Genomic DNA, 22327 nt, shown 5'->3' with positions numbered 1-22327 from the left:
CAAGGATGGAGACGGAAAATAGAGTCGAGGGGAAGCGGCGAGGTGGTGTAGAAAGTCCTTCAATAAAGCAGCAAAAATAATACCAATACAGTTGCGGTGAAGCGTAAGTGAAAAAATGTGAGTAAGACTACTTTTTAATGAAAATGAATAGTGCTTTATTGCTGGGGATCCGTCCCACATGCAGCCAGAGGGGGGGGGGGGCCCAGACGGAGGAAGGCCGGCACCGACCACGCTGAAGAAATGCATGTTCATCTCTAATTCACATTTCTGTCAGACGAAATAATATCTGTCCTGTGTCGAGCCTGCAGCTTTTAATCTCCTCCACTTTCTCTCATTTATGAATCCCCATTATAGGCGCCGATTTATGGATTTAAAGGCGCGCGCGAGCAAAAGTAGCCGCCTCAGATCGCTGGATGGTCCAAGCCAGGCCAAAGTCATCCAATGAAACCTGCAGTAACAAGACTTCTGAAAGTCAGCTTAAGTTGAGAGCAACATTGACATTTCGTCACCTTTCAATTTGTTGTGGTAGTTAGTTAACCGTTTATTTATAGACAATTTATTTATAGGCAGCAGTTAACAACATAAGATGAGATAACATAATCCTTTATTAGTCCCACAGCGGGGAGATTTGCAGGGTTACGGCAGCAGAGTGGAAAGTGCAAACAATCCTTGGTTTGTTTTAAAGGCGCTTCCGTAGAAAAAAGAGTTTCAAGCAGAAAAACAAGATCAAGGCAAGTAATAAATATGTAATCACACAGTAAAGGTCAAATAAATAAGTCAAAATATGTATTTCTTGTCCCATTCTTGAGTAAGCGTAAAAAGGAATTGTCAGTCTGGGGTGATCTACTATTTCAAGTCATGTTTCGTACTAGATGATTCGTTCGAGTCCGATATTCCCTCGCTGTGAACTTTTTGGTCTCCGCCAGCTCGTGAGGGAAAATATCGGGCAACTTCAACCGCGTTGAATCACTTTTACTGCCCTCATCAAAGTTGTGTCCGGCCGTGGTTTTAAGAGCAAATAAACCCAATAAACCTCCCGGTGCACGACCTGCTACCGGTGCCGAACAGCAGCTGACCCTCATGATAAATTAGGCGACAAATCTATCCCTCCGCAATTGGTGGAGACCAAAACAGAGCTCAAAAAAGAGTGAATATTGGAATAAGTTTCTTTGCTAGTTGAACTTGTTTACATGCAAAAAAAAGAGAAGCGCGCAACCCTCTGCCAAGGCCATTGTGCAATGTTAACAAAGGGGGAAATAATCACTTTGCTATTGGCCTGTGGTCCGGATCCGCTCTGAAATAATGACTTCGTTGCTGCATCCTTTCACCAAGTTTCAGGAAAATTGGTCCAGCAGTTTTCTTTCTCCATCCAGCGGATGCGTTCTGAATCGACTTTAAGGTCACGAGTGGATCCCGAAATGAATAAAAGTGGTGGTATTATTTGGGATTATCTGAATTCAAGAAATATCATATTTGATGTGTGTGTGTGCCATAGAAAGGCAGCTATTCACATTCTCCTCTCTCTCCCTGGTACGTACAGTAAAGTGTTCCTATCTCATAGGCTCAACTGCTGCTCTTTAAACGGGCAAAGTACAAAATGTGAATACGACCTGATGTCTAAAGTGGACGAGTCACTTGTTAGTGTCGAGTTCAAGCGGAAAAAACTCCTGCTGGCAATCTGACAGCTGGTTTCCATGTTCCCTACAAATTAAAAGTGAGATGTGATCAGTTCTGCTCCACTGCTGCTGCTGCTGCTGGAGGTGCTGCCGTGCTCCCTTTATCTTCCTCTTCTTTTCGCCCAACTTCGAGGGTCTAACTTGCTCCGCTTCTATCCGCTGGATGCCGACGGTGAGATGGATCCAACATTGCAATCAGTTGCCCGTTTAACGGCATGAAAGCAGATCGCAACCATGAACCGGATTTCTGATTTAATAGCCGTTGGTGTAGTTTTGTCTGGGATTTCTACCAAATGAAAGAGGGGCAAAGCGCTCGCGTCAAGGTGTTGTCAGGCGTCCTTTTCTTCTACCCGCCTCCCTGACGGGCCGCAGTGACTCCAGCCGACTGAGTGTGAAGCGTCCGCGCAGACAGTCACAGCTGTGGGGCTGAGGCGCTCTGTGTGTGTGTGTGTGTGTGTGTGTGTGGGGACGTATTATTAACACAATGTTAGCACCCTGTCAGAAGAGCCTGTGGCTCCTGCAGGCTGCAGTCAGCAGCCCTCTGGACACTCGGGGCCTCTAAGGAGAGAGCACGCGTTCCAGTGCGAGAGGCAAACAGAGAAAAGAACATTTTGTGTGTGTGTGTGTGTTTCGGGACAGAGGATGTCGCATGTGTACAGACTGTAAAGCCCTCTGAGGCAAATTTAGAATTTGCGATTTTGGGCTGTACAAAATGAATTGAATTGTCAATTGCCACGTCCCCTTTTTGTCACTATGCTTGGTCCCAGATGTGTGATCAACCCAAAGATCGTATCACAAGTGGTTGCTCCTGTTAGGCTGTGTTAGTGGCACCTGGCCTGGCAGCCCCTGTCACCAGTCTATGCATGGGGGTGAATGGATGAATGACAACTAGTGTTAAAGTGCTTTGACTGGTCGTACAACTACAAGGCCAGTTTGAGTCCATTTACCATTTTCCAACCGTAAATGGCTCTTGTAGCAACCTGTCAATCACAACATAGCCCCGCCCCAAAGCATTATCTATTTGACTCTAAATGGGTTATGATTTACTAAACGAACATCGTGTGGTTTTGAAGAAGTGGGGAAACTACAGATTGAGACCATACTGATGTTCACAATGTTTACTGAGGGAATAAAGGAAAGTAAAGCCATTTTCTCATAGACTTGCTCACAATGAGACCGATTGCACACAGATGAGGTGCCTCCTAATGGACATTTGAGATTTAAGGCTCTTTAGGGTCACTCTTCAGAAGAGGCAGCCGCCTGAATATAACGCCATAACAAAAGCTTCATGCTTTTTTTTTTTACAGGTTTGGTCAATATGAATCATTTTTTAGGTATCATGCAGCCTGCTGGTCCGCATGTTTCGAATGGTCAGTGAGATTAGAGAGGCGAGCCGGTATTTTTTCATCAGAAGTGGCTCAGTGTCATTTCGGATTGCATTTCTTTCTACCCTATTTCTTTTATCGCACGCTTCTCCAGAGCTGCAGAATAGTGCAGGAGGAGAATGCAGAAGTCCCTCAGAGATGTATAACACTGTGGGTACGTTTCAGATCCGGGCGGAGAGGCGAAACCGCAATGATTTTGTGTTTGACATCCGGGCTGTAACGCTCTGAGAGGATACAGGAGAGACCGTTTCTAATGCTCTGCATTCATTAGCCTACTTCTAAATCACTTGTTTTCTTCCATCTTCGCTGGAATGTTATGCACAAAGTGTGACCTCTTTTTGTTTGAGTCAAGACTTCGCCCATGTGGAATGGAAGCAGAGGGGCTTCGACTAAATCCGTCTCCAGTATCCTTGAGTTTTCGAATTCTCCAAAACATGAAGGTTCCAAGGCCTCCGAGAAGTACTGTCAGTCTAGTTGCGAGCAGATAAAAAAGGACTTGCTTTGGCTTCTAGCACAGCACTATTATTAATGTTGATGCATTGGAGGGTGTAGCCTGTATTAGTGGAGTATTGCAAATAAAACTGTGATGAACAGGAACAACTGGTGAGTTTTCAAATCCAACACTTTCGAAGGCAAGTTCCAAAAAGAAAAAGAAAGAGAAGGTCTTAGCTGCTAACGTTAGCCCGGACGCTGATTTACCAGAACAGTGGATTGCAAAAAGACCATACGTGTAACAAGCAACAACTGAGGCTGATGCAAAGCTGTCAAGAAGCTGAGCTGTGACTGGAGACTCTCAGGTCGGGTTTTGCCAATCGATTGTTGGTACGAGTGGTAACTCTGGGGCTTCTTGTGGTCTCATCTTGTTTGGCTCAAATGGCTCCTGAGGGGTTATTGTCAGTTTTATCAGCGGTGATAGAGAAGACCACAACCACAACTCCCTCACAACCACATGACAGGGGGTCAAAACCAGTTGGATAGTTTCGACAGGATTACTGGGCGAGAGTTGATGACTCCCATTTCTCACCAAGGCGCCGTTAGAGCCGGAGGGCGGCAGTCAAGGCCAAATGTAATTAGATCCTCTGAAGAGCTTCTCGTGGTTGCTGTTGACCTTGTAAATGTACAATTTTGATCCACTTCTGAAGCCCATGCGATTGGTTGACGGATCAACGTGAACACGCCCCCTTTGTTTCCCTCGTCGACCCCTGTGATGGATATGTGCTCCTTGCTTCATTCTCCTTCAATCTCAATGTCAGATTTAGTAGTTTTCATATTGTAAAATCTTAAATCGCTAAATGATTAGTGATATAAGACAGAAATGCATTAGGTGTTATTTTGAGTTTATCCATGACACAAAATCCCAATGAAATAAATTTGAATCTGTGGTTTTGACAAAATGTAGAAAAGTCCGAGGGGGGTGAATACCGAGGCTCTGTATATTCTCATTTGCACTTTTGCATACACATGTATTTTTTCCTTTAGTCTGTTTTTTTTGCATGGATTACTTTTTATATTCATGACAAATATTTAAAGTGTATCTCATTCAAACCAATGCTCTCCTCTGACATCAAACCTACTATATAAAAGTAGAAAAAGTATAGATATATATATACGTCTCCCAGAGTGATGTGAATATCAGAAAAAAGAAAATGTTATTATGGCTTCCCGCCCTGTGGTGTCTTACATACATTACTGCTCACATTCATTTGATCTTTCACGCTTCACTTAAGGCTTACTGCCAGGGATGATTTAATAAACTAGCCAGGCTGCTTCTCCCCAAGCAGAAGCAACGTGCATCTGAAGCAGTGGTTTACATCGAGGCGCGTGATTGCAGCGTGGTAGTTAACAGCAAACACTCTTTACTTTACCAGCTCTATGCGACAACATCTGACAACTGTTCCAGTGTGTGAACGCTTTCTCCTTGTTTGGTTCCTCAATCCAACATTTGCCCCACTTCTTTGTTGCCTCATTTCACACTCCGCTATGTTTATAGAGTTTTAGCGTCAACATACTAAATTAAATTGTGAAAGAATGAGAAAATAAATGTGAAGCACGGAGAGTCATTTTGGAATATAAGTCAAATAACAAAATGTTCTTTTCTCATTTACATTTATTTACTTCACTAAATATTTCCAACTTGGCTGTAGGTTTACATTAGATTAGCATCTTTGGGAGCTACATATAGTTATTTTATTCAAATGTAGTTTGAATATATTAAGATCTGGTCTGTCGGTCATAGCGATCTAGTCTACGGGAACAATAACTATAAAATAAAATATCAACCAAGTTTGTGGCTCTGCAGCGTGACACCGGAGCACTACGAAGACCGGCTCATCTCCGCGCACAGAGACCACGTAAAGACTTATTCAGGTTCGCCTTCGGCCGAATGTCGATTTTAGATTAACGAAACGTCTCCACTGTCCGTTTGCTCAGAAGCAGAGGTCCAGCGGGACGCCTCATTGGGTGAAAACACACTGCCCTCTGTTGGTCCAGACACGTGCAGAATGTGACCACACACACACACACACACACACACACTGTCCAGGTCACACAGGTCTCAAGCCTTAGAATCTTCATCATTAAAGAAATCATGCAGCCATTCAATCAAATAATGATATCGGTGACAATTTGCCCTGACTGGGCTCTCCGATGGAGGTAATGAACCATGTGGGATGGTGCCATCTCATTCCGGAGATTTCACTTGCAAGACATCCTGTTAATTGAAGCCTGGACTGAATGTCTGTCAGGTGGCCATGTTAGAAATCGGGATAATTGACAATTATGCGATGACTTTATGGGTCAAACGGCACAGCTTTTGCCGGAAGCTCAATTTCTCATTCAAAGGGAATTTTTAGAAGCAAGATGTACAAATCATTGACAAATAAATAACAAATGAGCAATTAGAAAAGGGTGATGTACTAGAAATGATTTTAAAAAAAAATACAGAATGTGAAGATAAGGAACAAAAATAACAAAATGGCCTTTTCATTTATTTAACCGTTTACGTCAACTTGTTCTATATTTCTAACATCTATATTCATTTTGGAATTTGGTATCATATAATCAATTAAGTAGCACAGATTAATTGCTTTAAAGCAACAGTATTTTTTTTTTTGGCAGCTTCGGGAACAAGTTTACAACACAAGATCGACATAAAAAGTTATATATTTGTCTTAGATAAAGACACATAACTCAATATTCATTTAAACATTTATGGGGTTATTTCAGTTTAAAATTGTCAAATATGTTCAGGGAATTTGAGTCCTGCCAAACTGTCTTTTTCCATGTTTTTTGACAGACAGTTTTTGATTTTACAGGACTGCTTTAGAAAAACAATAAAACCAATTCTGGCTACTTAGGGAAAGCACAAATAAGCTGTAAACACAACTCCAACATGTTCTCAGCTCACAATGTTGACGAGGGGAGAGATCTAATGAGGTGGGCAGCGTGGAGGCAGCGCGGAGGCGTCACTGGGGGGCCGGTCGCCGGCGCTTTGGCCAGACTCTGCAGCAGATGTGAGGCCGCGCAGCCTGAGGGGGGAGACAGTGACCACCGAGAGGGGGGAGTGGCTCCCCCTCCCGTCACCCACCCTGGCAGCCGGCTGTCTCTCTGCCGGCCGTGCTGCTGCTGCTGCTGCTGCTCACGAGTGATTAGCAAACCGATGAGACGATGTGCAGCGAGGGCTTCGGTCACACGCAGCTCACGCTCCACGCGTCGTCTCGGGATCGAATTGCCCCTTGATGGTTGCTGTTTCCCATCCTGCTCCTTGTGTTTCCCCGACTGCGAGCAGGGGACTGCGGACATCGGGATGATGTGTTTGTTGTTTTGAGCCTGAGGCTTTTTTCCTTCTTCTTTCTGATGGGGGGGCGAGCATCCACTCCTGGGCCCTAACGCCTGCCTCTCATCCGACGCCATAGCAGTCGGTATCTAAGAGGACCGACACCAGCCACTTCGCTGGCCTAGAAGATGACGAGACGCTTAATACAGGCCCAAGCGTAGACCCAGAGATCGGAAGTATTACGTATAATATGTGTATTTACAATAATAACTTGCATGTCAGTCATACTTTGAAGCATTGGAGAGTGGTGTGTTCTTTATACAAGGAATTTCCATAAAATAGATTTATAACACAATATATGAATTTAATAATATTCTTTGTGTCGGGATTTGTTTCGTTATCGGTCTCTTTAGATTCTCTCAGATTCATCGGCTCAATGTCATTTTAATCATTTCAGTTTTTCCTCATCATTTCTAATCTGGATTTAGATTGCAATCATTCCGTTACACACAAGATGCGGAGCTGCTCGACACTATCCCAGTAGACAAGTCCAGCAGGACTCCACATCAACTGGTCTCCTCTGCTGTAGGCCAGTTACGTAACGGCCCGAGGGTCAGAGGTGGTGGGTGAAATCTAGCGTCTCCAGATGTGTGTTGCCCAGTGATGACGGTTCTCCCGCGAATGGAAGCTCATGACGATATTTTCCCAACCAGTGTCCGAGGGGTTTGCTGGAACTGGCTGGTTTTCCTTTTCCAGTCTGTCTTCCTGTCCAGTCTCCGCTGTTGTGGTCTACCAGCATCTTGTAGGATCCCGAGGTCCAGACTATTGGGGATGTCCCCCCCCTCAGCACAGTCCCGAGGCAAAAATCAGACTGGAGCGACGCACTCTGCTCTGCACGTCTCTGCAGATGCATGATGTTTGTGCTGAAGAAGCACGAGGGCCACTCGTCTCCTGGTATCCAGGGAGGGGTTTGTAAAATCAAGATATGCCCCCTGCTGTGAGCGCATGCAGCATTAGTCATGTTGGATATGTGTTCCCTGGCGGAGAGAACACTGAAAACATCTGGATCTGACAGGGAACCGAGGCAAAGGCACGGCCCGCCTTGCAAGGTGGTTATCTCTCTGCTTGGTGTTTCGGGTGGAGTGGGACTGAATGTCATTAGGTCTCCAGAGACGGAGGAACGGCTGCTGTAAAGGCCTCGAGGCCGTGATTGATGTCTCGGCACCTCCGTCCGCCTCTCGTCACGGCGACGAGGTTTCAGCGCGGACGAGGAAACGGCGGGTTGGAATGCTGCCGGGGGTTTCTGCTCATCTGCTAACGGGACACGTTTTTCAACCCGAGAGAGGAAAAAAAAGTCATCTCATTTCACACTAAGAAAATGCCCTCTTCTCCTGACAGAGAGTCATTCCGCTGAATCGCTCCTCTTTGGAGCCTTTTTACAGGCGAGAAGGTAACTGCAGTTTCTTTCTGCTGAGACCAGGTCCATTAACAGATGCTGAGGCACCAACTCCTGTTAAATATTGCACCAGTTTAAAGTTTGGACACACTTTCCCATTCAATAAAGTGAGAAAGTGAGTCCAAACTTTGGCCTGTTGCTGCAGAGCTGAATCCCTGCAGAAAAAAACCTCCATGCGAATGCAAACCTTCTCGGTTTTCAGTAATAAAAACACGAACCTGAAATGTTCAACTGATCACCGCGTCAGATGAAAAGAGTGGAAATTGTTTTTTCACGTGACGACGCCGCTCCATCAACCAGATGTTCAGGTGTTTCCATTGAAACCAGAAATGTCAAACTCTGTCAAGCAGGTGTGCGTCCCCTGAGGACCATGTCTGTACAAAGGTCACGGCAAACCAACATTTAGTTGACATATTTCCATCATTTGATGGCGATTTCATGCTACAGTTACACAACATAAAAAGACACCACATGAACTTTATTTTGCCAGACTTTTACTGTTGTTCCTACGGGGTAAAAAAGAGGATTTAGTTTCTCCTCTCACTGAAGCCGTAGTACCAGGTGTGCCAGTATCAAATGCGATTAAGCCTGATTAAACCTTACAAAGTCATTTGCACGCTGGTCCGTTAGCGGCAGAGGGGCTCATCCGCCATGGATGAGTAGCGAGAAGCAGATTTTGATTCCCTCACGCCTTTCCCCGTCGCGGACCTGCCCCTCAACGCAGCGTGTGGTTTCTATGGAAACCACCGGGCCAATCCCCTCTCCCCTCCTCGGCAGCACAGCGAGCCGCCGCCGCGCCGCGGTCCCTTCTGCTGGGGGGGTAAATGCTGATTTGCACCCTTTCTGTGCAAACGCACACGCGTGTGAGTCTTTTGAAGTGTAGCTCGTTGTCAAGTTGCACTTGGCGGGTTATAAGAAATGCATAACTTGAATTAATTAAGTCTAAATGTGTGTTTCTTTTGGATTTAATCCAATGGAAAGAGACACATTTAAGCGCCGAATAACTACACAAATGAGAATGTGGTGAACAGCGTGAGAACGTGCGAGTCCCTTTTTGTTTTGTAAAACACTAATAGATATTGACCATATGGTTAAGAAGACCTGATGGTAAGTACACGGATAAAGATGGAGAATGTTAAACACAGGACAGTGTGAGCTCTGCTTAATGAGACGGGCGGCTTGCCGGTTTAATCGTGAGACTGCTGAACGTGAGCCCATCGTCTCCACTGTGACCAAGCTCTTGAATGAGCAGCAAGCCAATTCAGGGAGTGTGTGTGCGTGTGTGTGTGTGTGTGTGTGTGTGTGTGTGTGTGTGTGTGTGTGTGTGAGCGAGCGCGAGGGGATGTGTGACCAAGGGAGCTTTAACTGTATCACAGTCAGTGTTTGCTTCAGCTTTCTGCTCTCCTGCTCCCCGCAGACCAGACACGGGAGTCCGCAGCTCCGCCATGACTCACAGACGCCGCCATTACTTGTGAGTACTTGTTGTAAATGTTGCATGCTGGACCATGTGGAGAAATGAGGTGGTAGTCAAGAAGAATCCAAGGTGGAAAAAGCTCACTTAATGATACAAAATGTTTTTTTTATTTCCTGGCTATTTATGTGGTCGTTTTATGAACAGAATACATTGTATTTGGGCATTTTATTGTTTATTTATGTGTGTGCTGCTCTGTGCACGGTCATGTGTTTTCTGTGTGTGTGTGTGTGTGTGTGTGTGCATGTTCCTATCGTATCAAAGACTCAAACAGACTCCACACATCCGTGTCCGCTGTTTGCGTGGCTCTGATGACGTCACGGTGGGCTGAGCTATTTTTAGAGAGGGGGTCTGAACAAGGCAGCCCCCCCCTTTCCTAGTGTCGTTTTTACTTGAAGCCTTTCGTTGGCGCCTCCTTGTCTGTCAGCCGGTTTAATCTCACTGGTTTGGTAAGTTTGGATTCATCCAATTGTGGCCTGTCACGGTAGTTGGGCTGCTACACGCGTGCACATAAAACTATAATTGCTTGACAAGGAAGTAAAGGTCTGTGAAAAAAGTCAAATATATGCGCTGATAGAAAATGTTTAGACTCTCCTGCAGGAAACAAATCCAAAACATGTTTGCCCATGTTTGGTGACGGTCGCTTCCAGCTCTGCCAATATTCCATCCATCCATCTTCAATCCGCTTACCCTGCACACAGGGTCGCGGGGCGAGGGACGGGGGGTCACCCTGACCTGGTCGCCAGCCAATCAACCAACAACATAGCGTGCGCAGTGCTTCCCCCCGAGGTTTATAGCTTTTGGGCTCGGAGAGCTGACACGTGTTTGCTGGAACTGTTGCTGATGTTGTTTTCCTGTCCGGTTTGAAGTAACCTTGGAGAATAGGAAGGAACTTCCATCTTTTGATGCAAAGCTGGTGTCCCTCATCACCCGTTCCCGTTCACACCTGGTTTTACAGAGCTATCGTAACTAGCCAATCATTGCTGGTGGAACCGTAGTTTTTAGTATATCTTTGTCTTGTGAGAAGCTGTCATCAGCTTCCCGTCCATTTTCCTCTGGAGAGTCCAGAATTAATCCAATCTGTAGTGATCGAAAGAAGCGTGGAAAGGGGGGTTGGAGGCGATGGGGGGGGGTATTGTCTTCTCCCTTGTCGAACTCGCTGAGTGTCCAAACCCCGGTGGCGTTTGTGTGGTCTTCAAGCTCTGTAGGAACAACTGGAACTGTAATGACTTGTTGTGTTTCAGGCCCTTCAGCGATGCCACAATGTCATTCTATTGCAGGTAAAAGATTCTTTTAAGGACTTTACGGTGAATATAATTTATTCTTTTGTCATTTTATCATTTTTATATATAGAGGAGGATTTTAGTTTTTTAGTGGATAAAGTTTGCTAATGTTGGCAGCGTTTCTATAATTATTCTATATAATTATCTAACTGACATCACCGGCAGGGTCAGTAGTTGCATTCATTCATTCGTATTCAAATAGTGAAGAAAAAAAAAAGAACACAAAAATGTAGTGGTCTTTTGTTAATAATGGACGCCATCAGCGCAAAGGTGCAATATTATGGCGACGTGATTCCCGACGTGGCAACGGGCAAATGCTTGTGCAAGAGCTCTTCAGAGGAGCGCCGAGCAATTAGCCTCAAACGTCTGCTGCTAATTGAGAAACTGTGCCGTCAGATAGTGAGCGGCGCGGATGAGATTAATGCCGGGCGACGCCATTCGTCTTCCGCGCGTGTCTCAGCTGTGCCTCAACAGGGCCGCAGCCATCACTCACCGTGACAGCCGTATCAAATGGAGCAGCTGCAGCCCCCGATTGATTGATTGATTGATTGGGTTATATTGGAAACGTGGGCGTCATCGACGTTGTTCGCGGGCCTACTCACATCACAAAAGGTCAATGAGGAATGAGGCCACTGGGACATTCGGGGAGACCTCCTGCTTGAAGTTGAACGGCAAACTCACGCGTGCACCTTTAGTGGATGTTTCCAGCCGGTTGGCGATTGCAGCTGGAAACAGTCAGACGTGCAAGTAGAGGACTTGCTAATCAAAAGTGACCTCACATAAGCGTCGTCATCGCCATAAATAGATTTTTTCTTTTCATTCTCGCTCTGCCGCCACCGCTGTTTGTGTTGAATGGATCTAATTGTAAAGTCTCTTTCATGGCGGCGCAGCCGAGAGTAGCAGAGATCAAAGCGGCCCTCGCGCTCCCATGAATCCGCACGGTGGCAGATTTCGGGCTGCCGGGTGCCGCGCTAAAGCTGTATACCTGCACAACACACACACGCACACACACACGCGTGATGATTATCCGGTTGTGCTCAGCAGTCAGGCTGGAGCTGTCAGTTATTGGCTGTGCATGCACGCAGGGTGGATAACAATGCGGCTGGCTGTCACAGAGCCAGCTGTTCAAATGCCAGATAGCATCAGAAGCGACCGCATCCGCCGCGGTCTCCTCGGGCCCCGCCCGTCTTTATTTCTTAAATACATATTTGTTCTCGACAGACCTCTACGTGATTAGATTTTGCAGCAAATGTAGCCGCGGGGCTTTCATATCATGATGATTATCTGCAACTTTTGTAGAATTCTTTTTTTTTTTTTTAAAAGGCTGACTTTTTGGACTTCCGAGTTGGCTGCTCGTTTGCCGTATTGAGCAAAACTATATTATATATCAACGGGAAAATGGGTTGCTGTGTGCATCCGCTGTTTTGGCTCCTCACGCCATGCTAATCTCCTAAGAACTCTGGGTTTGTTAACTGTACCTTGTCTGTCTTTTAATCTCAAAAATGTCATATTTTACTGTAAGAATGGTGGAAAATGTAATAAAGCCCCAAATTAATACAAATAACTTGACCGATGATGCTAAAAAACATCCTGATGGATATTGTAATAAAATGTTTCCCGGGAATGCCCCCCTGCCTCCCCCCCCCCGTTTGTGGCTTCAGCCCCCTGTGCAACTGGAGGGTCTTGGAGATTAAAATGGACACAAATCAAAGTGAAAACCTTCCAGGGATAAAATGGACTTTTGTCAGCCCAAACATCACACAGGCTGCGCTATCGGATCCAGGATTTATGCTGCCTCGCTGCTCAGTTCGACATCAAAAGTCATTTGGCAAATCTAGGCAGAACAAAAGAGGCCACATCTGGTTATTCCATAATGCATAAAACATGAGGTGTCAAACGGAGACCTGCGGTCGGGCTGGAGCAAGGAACCTTGCATGCACACTTTTTGCAACCATCTTCCTTGCTGCATTTTGCATTTATGGTTTCTAACAACTATCCTGCTATCCATTATGCATTTTGCCTGCAATGACTAAAAAGAGCTGTCACGTGTGCATGTGCTTTATGTCTCTCTAATCCAGTCCACTTTCCATAAATGCATTTGTGCGAGAGCTCCAACGACTGTATTCTCCTTTCGTTGCTATCCGGCCGGTCTGAGGCTCCTGGTTCTGTATTTGTCAGCTTGCAGAGCTCACACGTCCTGACCGTTTAACATCACTGTCATGGTGACGCCCTGTCAATATCAACCAGCATCCTGAAATATGTCACACATGTCCTAATTAGACCGTTGCCATCTGATTCGTGTCACTGATGTGTTTTCTTGTTCTATAGATCACATGTATTTGCTGTGAGTCGCTTCATGTCTCAAAGGCTCTTTGACTCTCTCGGTGGTCTTTGACACTGTGCCACCTCCCAGCTAGACAGATGCATGGATGGAAAGGAAGATAGAAAGATTCAGACGGCTGGATGGATGATGGGCGGATTGGACGGATGGATGGATGCATGGATGGATGAATGACGGTGGAAGAACCAACGGACGGGCGGCTTTGTGAATGCACGATACATGGATGGAGATAAAAAAGGAAACAACGGCTGCTTGGAGGAATGGATGATGGAGGGATTGATGAATGGATGAAAAAAAGGGGAATTTATGGATTAGGAAAGAATGGAATTTATGGATCGCTCGGTGGAAGAGCTGACGGCTCTCCGCTTCAGACGGTTTGTTTTCAGCCACTCGTCACTGTTATCGAGGATCTGCGTGTTTAGTGTGCAGCTCCGGCTCCTCGGGCCGTCGGGCCCTGTGTCCATGTAAGCACCAGTAATTATGTGGTGATAAACACTCCAAATGAATGAATGAATTATGAGATTACAGTATTGTATAACCGTAACAACAATGTTATGAGCACTCATAATGCTTTAGGAGAATATAATAAAAGGCATTTTTATGGTGACTAATTAGGTATCTAAGTATCTAATGAGTCTAATGCATCTAATGCAATCTAATGTCATGTTTTAAAGTCAAGGAAAACAGGTTAACTTAAAGCGATCAAAGACAGCAGACCTTGTAATGCTTTCTAAAAATGATGTACTTTATAGAAACAATGGGAATTGTTATACACAATCCTTGCAAAAAATATTATGATACTTGATCTTATAGGTTATTATACATCGGTCCTAAAATGATTGTTTTAACTACGATTATACAGTGCTGTATACAAATTAGGGTTGTGTGAGGCATTGTAAATATGTTAATACATTATAGACATAGTATCACTATAATACCTCAGCACTGACAGGGGCCATGTAATGAGTACATTGAACTGATATATTTTACTCTTGTACCTTTTAAGGAGTACTCAGTTTCTCAGAAACGTTTAGGATCAACTCTCAAATTTACAAAACGTAAAGCTGCTCTGACGTTTCATTTTTCTTAAAAGCAAAAAGAAGTTGACAGCATCAAAGAGTGAACTTTTAACAGGATATACATTATTCAAGAGTGACGCAAAGAAAAACTTGCACATGAAACAACAAATGAGGCAGCTTTTCAAAACGGCTCCATGGCTGCAAAGCCTGCAAAGGTCTCCCCCATGAAGGGTACGGCGCTCAGCGCCGACCTGCTGGTATTCTCAGTCACACGGGGGCATTCGGGTCTGATGAAATGCCACCATGCATGTGTTGAAATGACTGCCTCCCTCCAGCAGAGCTCTCGGGGGCCTCGGGGCACTGCTCCCGGTCCAGATGTTCGGGTAGAGAGCTGCTAGCAATGATATTCAATCACCATGGTGTGACTGTGTCCAGCTGCTCATTAGGAGGCAGTCTCTGGGAGCGCGTTCACCCTTTGCATCATAATAATATCATATTTTCATGCAAACTGACACAAATGCAAATCCAAAGTCCTGAATTGAAAATATAATTGCGTGAGCGCATTACTTTAGCGAATCAAAGGCTGCAGACTTTGCAGCGCATTCTCTCGCCGTCATGCTTCATTGCCATCGTGGCTAACATTTGATTTTCTATCTTTTTCTTTCTTTTGTCTGTTTATGAAGTACTTAAATTATATCAATTTTGTTGCACCAAATATGCTGGAGTTAATGAGGGAACTCGTAGTCTTGCCTCATGCATCTTAGTGAGCTCAAACATGTTTCCAGAGCTCTTTGATATCATATGAGTTGACTTTTTAAAAAGGAGCAGGAACGTAGGAATTAGTGTAAAAACGCCATGAGCGGAAACCGCTGTGTATTTTCCCAGCTGATCGCCTCACTGGGCATCTGCTACTTGTTTCAACCGTATTTGTTATACATATTAGTTTAACATTGAAGAAGAACACATGCAGAAATACTTATCTTTAAGTTATTCTGCGCACATTTTAGGCGGTTTTAACTCCCCGGACACCCTGATATAAATCATTAATCCGAGAAGAAATGACCACTTTTATTAGGACCCCCCCCAACCCCCCCCCTCTGCAGGGTGGAGCCCCAAGCTGAGGGAGATGCGGAAGGCACTCGTCACTCCTCCTCAGACCTCAGCTGGCGTCCTGGGGCGATCCCCCCCCCGGTTGGCGGCAGGCCCGTGGGGGCTGTTAGGGCCTCGGGTGGCGATGAGGTTTATCACTCCCCCGACACTTTGTGGGGAATTTACGCCGCGTCCGGCATCAGCAGGCGAGGGCGGTAACACTGTAGCAACGCTGTATGGGGGGGTCAATCTTCATCATATCTAAAGCCCTTCTCCCCTCAACTCACACTCCAAGCGCTTTCCAATCGGCGGCCATCTGAGACCTGAATCTTAAAATGTAGGTCACATGGTAAACTGTTCTGTGAGGATAAACGCGATAATGGGATCCGTTCTGCCGACTAAATCAGCGGAACAATGCTGCTGCCGGCGGAGTTTGTGGCCTCGGCGCTTATTTTATTTTCGAGGAAATACAAAGCACCATGTTCATCTAATGCTTCGCTCCTGCTGGTGGGGGAAGTGTGTTCTGACGGGACCGGCACGGCAGTGCTTGATGTATGAGGAAGAATCATATCAAGGAGGCAATATCCTTCTGGAAGTTGAGAGGGGATAAAAGGTTATAAATTCATAGCTCATCGAGCATTTCGCTGGCGCAGGGGGGGGGGTTTGGATGAAGGGTTACCGTGGGACCCGTCTCTGGTGTCACTTTCATTTAACCAAAATACACACAACAGGGACAGAAGGGATGCTGATCATTAATTGATGACGCTATTGAAGACCGTTGGAAGCCGCTCTACAAGTGGAGATTATTTGTTTCACATCAAATGTCACAGAAATGTGAGACCTTGCGATAACGACGCGTGATTACTGTTGGTGCTCCTGAATTCACGGTGCATCTTGGGAGTCGTTGTCTTTTATTACAAAATGAATAGGCCGCTCGCACAGTGCTGCTTGCCGGTCCCTCCCTGATGCGCCGACCTACGACGGTCAAAGCCTGTGAATTAGAGCCGAGCTCAGCTGGAGTGAAGGGCTTGTCCTCCCCCAGGCGCCAAATGGAGTTATTACCATAACGCAACCCGCCAGCTCGTTTAGCCGCCGCCGCCGCCGCGCGCAGCTGCTCACAGGAAGCGCTACACCTGGTCCAGGCAACCAAAAGCCGCTCCTTTACTGTCCCGATGCGTCGCGCAGGGGAACGCGGGGGCTTTGTCCTCCGTCTTCTCCGGCAGAATTGGTGAAGGAGGAGTAATTAATGTTCACTCCTGATGGGGTTTCCTTTGTCCACCCTCGTAATGAAGAGGTGATCAGGCGCGCTCGGAGGTCTCGCTCCTCGGGCCCCCCGGAGGAACCGCATGATAGATGGCCGGTTCCACCCGCTTCCTTAATAATGCCCCCCCTCCTACTCCCCCACCGCCCCATTGGATGCCCCCTCATGACAAAGGAAAGTGTTTACACTGGTCCTTAGTGAGGCGAGAGGAACATGTGGCCCGTCCCATAATCCTTTCATGATGGCAAATGAAGGAGAAGAAAATCACAATTCCAGTTTGGACGACAGATTAGCGACATTATCTTATTTGTGTCGAGGGAGAACGGCACGGCCATTCAGGAGGAACACCCTATTTAGTTCACCCATTACCTTCATTGTGCTGGTTTACTTTCCGGTTCAGAAAGGAGTACTACTCTGCCTGGGGAAGCAGTTATAGGCTGAGACTACAACAACAGAAAAAATAAGACCCTCATGATGTCCCTGGGCTCGTTTCACTTTGGGCCTGGACACTACAGACTTGTACTATAACTATAAAGTATGGACATGTCATTTTGAATATTTTGCCATTCATCAGGCAGAAAGAATCTAGTAAAAGACTATATGAAGTTGCATTATTGGAAATCTCAGTTTCCAGTGAGATCCAGTGATTCTGGGCCGTATTCTACAGACTTGATGTGGTCCACATTGGCCAACACAGAGATATGAAGAAAGTAAGTATTAAATCATAGTCAGTTCTTTCAGTATTGCTGCTAGTTGGGAAATACAACAGATTTGTCTTTTTAAATTGTAAATCACTCAACTTTAAGGAAACACCAAAGAGCCTCTTTAACATCCGCCAAGCTCTGCAGCCGTACTCCTTAAGTGCGGGATCCCATTCTAGTATTGGGTAGACTTTAATTAACGCAACGCCCCATTAGACACACAAGCGCGGCCTTTGCCCAACGACGTTCGGCCTTGTGACGTGCAGCGTGCGATGGGATTGTGCGCGCCGTTCGGTCGGGACACGCCGCATTTTTACCCAACGCGACGGCTCTCGCTTCAGAGCGGCTGAGTATTTGCGGTATTGCTTCATGCTTGGTTTTCATTCAACATCTCTGCTAGAGCGCGACGGCCATCCAAACAGTGATATCTGCAGTTAGCAGAGAGCAGCCGTGGCCCTCGCTGCTGCTGGAGGGTTTGCGTGGCTTTTTAAAGCATCGGCAAAGTGCAAATTGACGGAAGGATCTCCGCCGAATTGACTTTTTTCTTTGGATTGTGCAATAACCAACTCTACGTACAAACCGCCCTCTACCACTCGACTCTAAAACCGACGTACAAACCACTGTGATTCTTTCACACGGATGTGTTAGGATAACATGTGTAACCATCAACTATTGATGACCTGCATTTCTGCATTCATCATTAATTCATTCATGCAGCTGCACTCATCTATTCTCCTTCATGCAGCATTATTTTTTACAAGTTTGTCCACGAGTTTCTGTTGATTTAGAGTGTTTTTTTTCCCCTTGGAACTCGGGCTGTCATCTAATTGTGAATTTGTTAGGTCCAGGGTGAGGATTGTTTAACCTGAGTCATCTAGGTGGTGAAGCTCTTTGTATTCCCGGAAAAGAAAGCCACTATATTAACAGGTCAACCTTTGACTTTATTGTGTTATCTATGTTATTCAATGAACATGTATTTATGTAAATCCAAATGTGTGGATGAAAAAGAAAATAAATAGTTTAATTAAATATGGAGATGCTTGCGTCTGAGTAGGACATTAACTTTGCTGCTCTGGATTCCAGCGCAGCTAAATAGTCCTTCAGTTAGTTATTCTGACGTTACTCTTGGGCGTCGCCAGAGAAGCGTCAATTTGGCTGAATTGATGGAGAAAAAAACTAAACTCAGCAGAATTTGTCAAAGTGATCATTTGGCTCAATCCTTCTCTGAAATAAAAAGGTTAAACATTTTAAAAGTTAAAATTGTTTTGTCGGGATGAGGATTAGCACCTCTAAATCTGAGGCCATGGTTCTCAGCAGGAAACCGATGGATTGCCTACTCCAGGTAGGGAATGTGTCCTTACCCCAAGTGAAGGAGTTCAAGTACCTCGGGGTCTTGTTCACGAGTGAGGGGAAGATGGAGTGTGAGTTTGGCCGGAGAATCGGAGCAGCGGGGGCGGTATTGCACTCGCTTTACCGCACCGTTGTGACGAAAAGAGAGCTGAGCCGGAAGGCAAAGCTCTCGATCTACCGGTCAATCTTCGTTCCTACCCTCACCTATGGTCATGAAGGATGGGTCATGACCGAAAGAACTAGGTCACGGGTACAAGCGGCCGAAATGGGTTTCCTCAGGAGAGTGGCTGGCGTCTCCCTTAGGGATAGGGTGAGAAGCTCAGCCATTCGCGAGGAGCTCGGAGTAGAGGCGCTGCTCCTTTGCGTCGAAAGGAGCCAGTTGAGGTGGTTTGGGCATCTGGTGAGGATGCCCCCTGGGCGCCTCCCTAGGGAGGTGTTTCAGGCACGGCCAGCTGGGAAGAGGCCCCGGGGAAGACCCAGGACTAGGTGGAGAGATTATATCTCTGCACTGGCCTGGGAACGCCTTGGGATCCCCCAGTCAGAGCTGGTAGATGTGGCCCGGGAAAGGGAAGTTTGGGGTCCCCTGCTGGAGCTGTTGCCCCCGCGACCCGACCCCGGATAAGCGGTTGAAGATGGATGGATGGATGGAAATTGTTTCGAATATTGTTTTGGCCCGCAATTTAAAAGTGACTATGAGTGGAACACAATTAGATTTAATTTGGGCTTTAAATAAAACTCAAAGGGCGCTAAAAGAGAGATTCAAAATGTCATTTTTATAGTAAAAACAGGATTTTTAAAACGAATCCTTGTTTGCACAAGCCAGCCGACGATACATAGATCTAAATAGATCATAGATCAGCCGGATCACAGTGCTGATTGGTTCCCCTCATTTGTTGTGACCCCGAGCCCTCTTCTTCAACCAATCAGCGGGGAGTAACATCGAGCCTCCATCCGCGTCTGCTGCTGATGTGTTCGCGGTTGCCCTGGCGACCGGCCCGGGGTTTACGCGCACATGTGAGAGGCTCGCGGGAGCCGGCTTCGCCCCTCTTCGCACCATGTGCTGCCGCTGATTAGCTGGCGGGAGGCCGCGCAGCATCTGATAAAGCCCTAATTGACGCGGCCGCCGAAGAGGCCTTTGTGTGCTCCTTTTTTTTTTTTTTGGCCCCGGCCGAGTCCGACCTCGTCACAATAGGAGCAGCTGGAGCGCGACTGAGGAGCTGTGGTGATGATGGGGGACAGCAACCTCCTCTGCTATTGACTGACTGGGAAGGAGGGTGACTGGGGGGGGTTGCTTTGGGACAAACCTTCCCTCAACTGCCGGTGAAGCCGTGGTGTCCACTGGAGGGGCATTGGGCAGGGACGCTGGTGGAGGACAGGACAACAGGACCGCAGTGGACTTCTTGGCCTTAACAAAGGGAGCAGAAAGATGCAGGTTCACCCCCCCCCCCTCCATGTGGCAGATGCTGAGATGGGACTGTACCATGTGGGGTCTGAACTGTGCGTTGCTCTTCTGAAGGCAACACACTCTTTTTAACACAAGTCTGTTTTATCTACGGACCTTTCTGCGCGCAATGACATTTTTAACTTCAGACTTTTGTTACTCGCTGACAAAATGCTGAAGTTCAAATCTTTCTGTTTGGATTACTGGCAGTTCCTGTGTATCCAGCCTGGCTTCTATAGGAGGTGAGATCATGTTTGCTGTTTCTCTCCTAGTCAAAGACAAAAGACACACGCGGTTTGTCTTGGTTCTAATTTGTGCGGCCGGACTGCTTCGGCTCTCCCTGTGTGCTGCACATGCTTTGTTTTGCACTCTGCGCGGGGGTCCACGTGTCCTGCGAGGTCAACTGGTCTAAACGGAAGCGCTATTGTTGTCCCCCCCCCTCCACACTGTCACGCTCATTGTTATTGTTCCCGGCAGCACGAGGCGACGCGTGCTCGCTCGTCCACTGTTCCAGCGCGGCAACCCGTTCCTCGAGTTTGCACAAAAAGAGGCCAATGCCCGCTGCATGTTGTTGTGTTCAAGATTTGGGACATTAGAGAATCAGGCCAGTCAGCGGAAAATTTATGTTTTGCAGCTCGGACAAGTTTGCAAAAGATTCAATTAAGTTGTATTATGGAAAGTGCAGCATTTAAGAGTTGTGGGACAATCGGTCGAGTGGGCGCCAGTCAATGGTTCAGTCGGAGAAGCAAGACAGAATTGAGACACAATTCTAAGCTGGACGGACATCAGACGGTAGCTGATGGGTCGTCCTTTGCCCGCCGCGGAGCGATACTCTTCTGCTAGAAATAACGCTGTTTGGATGTCAAAGACCGCGAGCTACAACCGCCGAGTGGCTTCGCGTAGAGCGACGAAAAGTACACTTTAATGGTAATATTCCTGTTGTTGGGGAACTGAAAAGAGGGGGATTACAATACAAAACACATGGAGCAGGATAAGAGGAAACTGTAGGAACTTGAGGACTTAACCAAAGGCTGCTTTAACAAACACATTCAACTGAAAGGTATTTCTCACGTAGCTTTTGTGTAAAGATATTTAAATGGGTTCTGCAGTGAACTACGAAGCCAGTAAGTAACTGATACACTCGCTTGAAAGGTTTAGCAGGTTCTTCCCGTCCTCTGCTGGGTCTTTTCTTCTCCATGTTATGGGGAAGACACCCGAGGGTCAGTTAAAAGGAGATAACTCCTCTGTCTGCTTCAGACAGCGGTATTCTTTAAGGAGTGTATTGTCACACACCTCCTGGCTATATTTTTTTCACGAGTCCCACCCTCTCTTCCACGCAGCCGTGCCTCTGACGGGGGGGTTGTAGACAAAAACCACCCCCACAGCCCCCCCATTGCAGCCAGGTTTAAGGCCCGTGAGGGTTCCCATTTACATACCCGGCGGTGATTGGATGGCGGGGAACCAGCTCCATTTCATTCATTTTGAGGATGAGATGCTTCTATTCACTATTCTGTTGGGGTTTGTTTTGGTTTTTTTAGAGCAAGATGGTAATCACCTTCATCTCGGAGCTTCAGTCTTGTATGAGGTTATGCACCAAGGATAGAACTGCTTATCTAAACAGGTGAAACGTGTACTCAGATGTCCAGAGAGAGGCTTTCAGCATTTCCGCAAGATGCACATCAGTGTCATAATTCATTTGGAGACCACGAATTATTTTGAGTGGCCTGCGAAGCAGAGCACACTCTGTATTATCCGGCGTGCTGATCTTTTAGATATAATTTATCAAGGTCGAAATCAGCACAAACCAGATTCTGTCCAGCTTCCATTATATCCGGTGGAGGGAGACTTTCAAACTGTGCCTTGCGGTCAACTTTCGTTTCTCCGGTCAGTAAAACAGATCAATCGACCCTTCAGTAGCTTCGCTGCGAATCTCTTCTCCTACCAGTAGACCAATGACCCCCCCTTGGTAATGGACTTACCTGTGTTAATAGCCGGCGTTGACATCAGGGCCGTCGCGTAGGTGTGGAGTGAGTGCATTCCAACACCCCCCCCCCCCCCTAACTATTGAGGCTTTGCCGT

At 46.5% G+C, this 22327-nt stretch overlaps 1 protein-coding gene across 8 annotated transcripts in view; it reads left to right on the top strand.

The window, feature by feature from the left end:
* iqsec1b (IQ motif and Sec7 domain ArfGEF 1b) overlaps window positions 1-22327 on the top strand; it is a 118852-nt gene that overhangs the window by 54364 nt on the left and 42161 nt on the right. For 4 of the 8 annotated variants that reach the window (XM_078092491.1, XM_078092493.1, XM_040203691.2 and 1 more), the window contains one exon: window positions 9710-9763. The exons of 3 other annotated variants lie outside the window; for them this stretch is intronic. In XM_078092491.1, the coding sequence (XP_077948617.1) occupies window positions 9710-9763 (54 nt within the window). Of the gene's footprint in view, window positions 1-9709; window positions 9764-19771; window positions 20491-22327 lie in introns of those variants that run through there. One more of the 8 variants, XM_078092496.1, reaches the window with a different exon arrangement.

The sequence above is a fragment of the Gasterosteus aculeatus genome, chromosome 17 (genome assembly GCF_964276395.1).
Source record: "Gasterosteus aculeatus chromosome 17, fGasAcu3.hap1.1, whole genome shotgun sequence".
Classification (NCBI taxonomy): domain Eukaryota; kingdom Metazoa; phylum Chordata; class Actinopteri; order Perciformes; family Gasterosteidae; genus Gasterosteus; species Gasterosteus aculeatus.
This window is presented reverse-complemented; position numbering and strand designations above follow the sequence as displayed.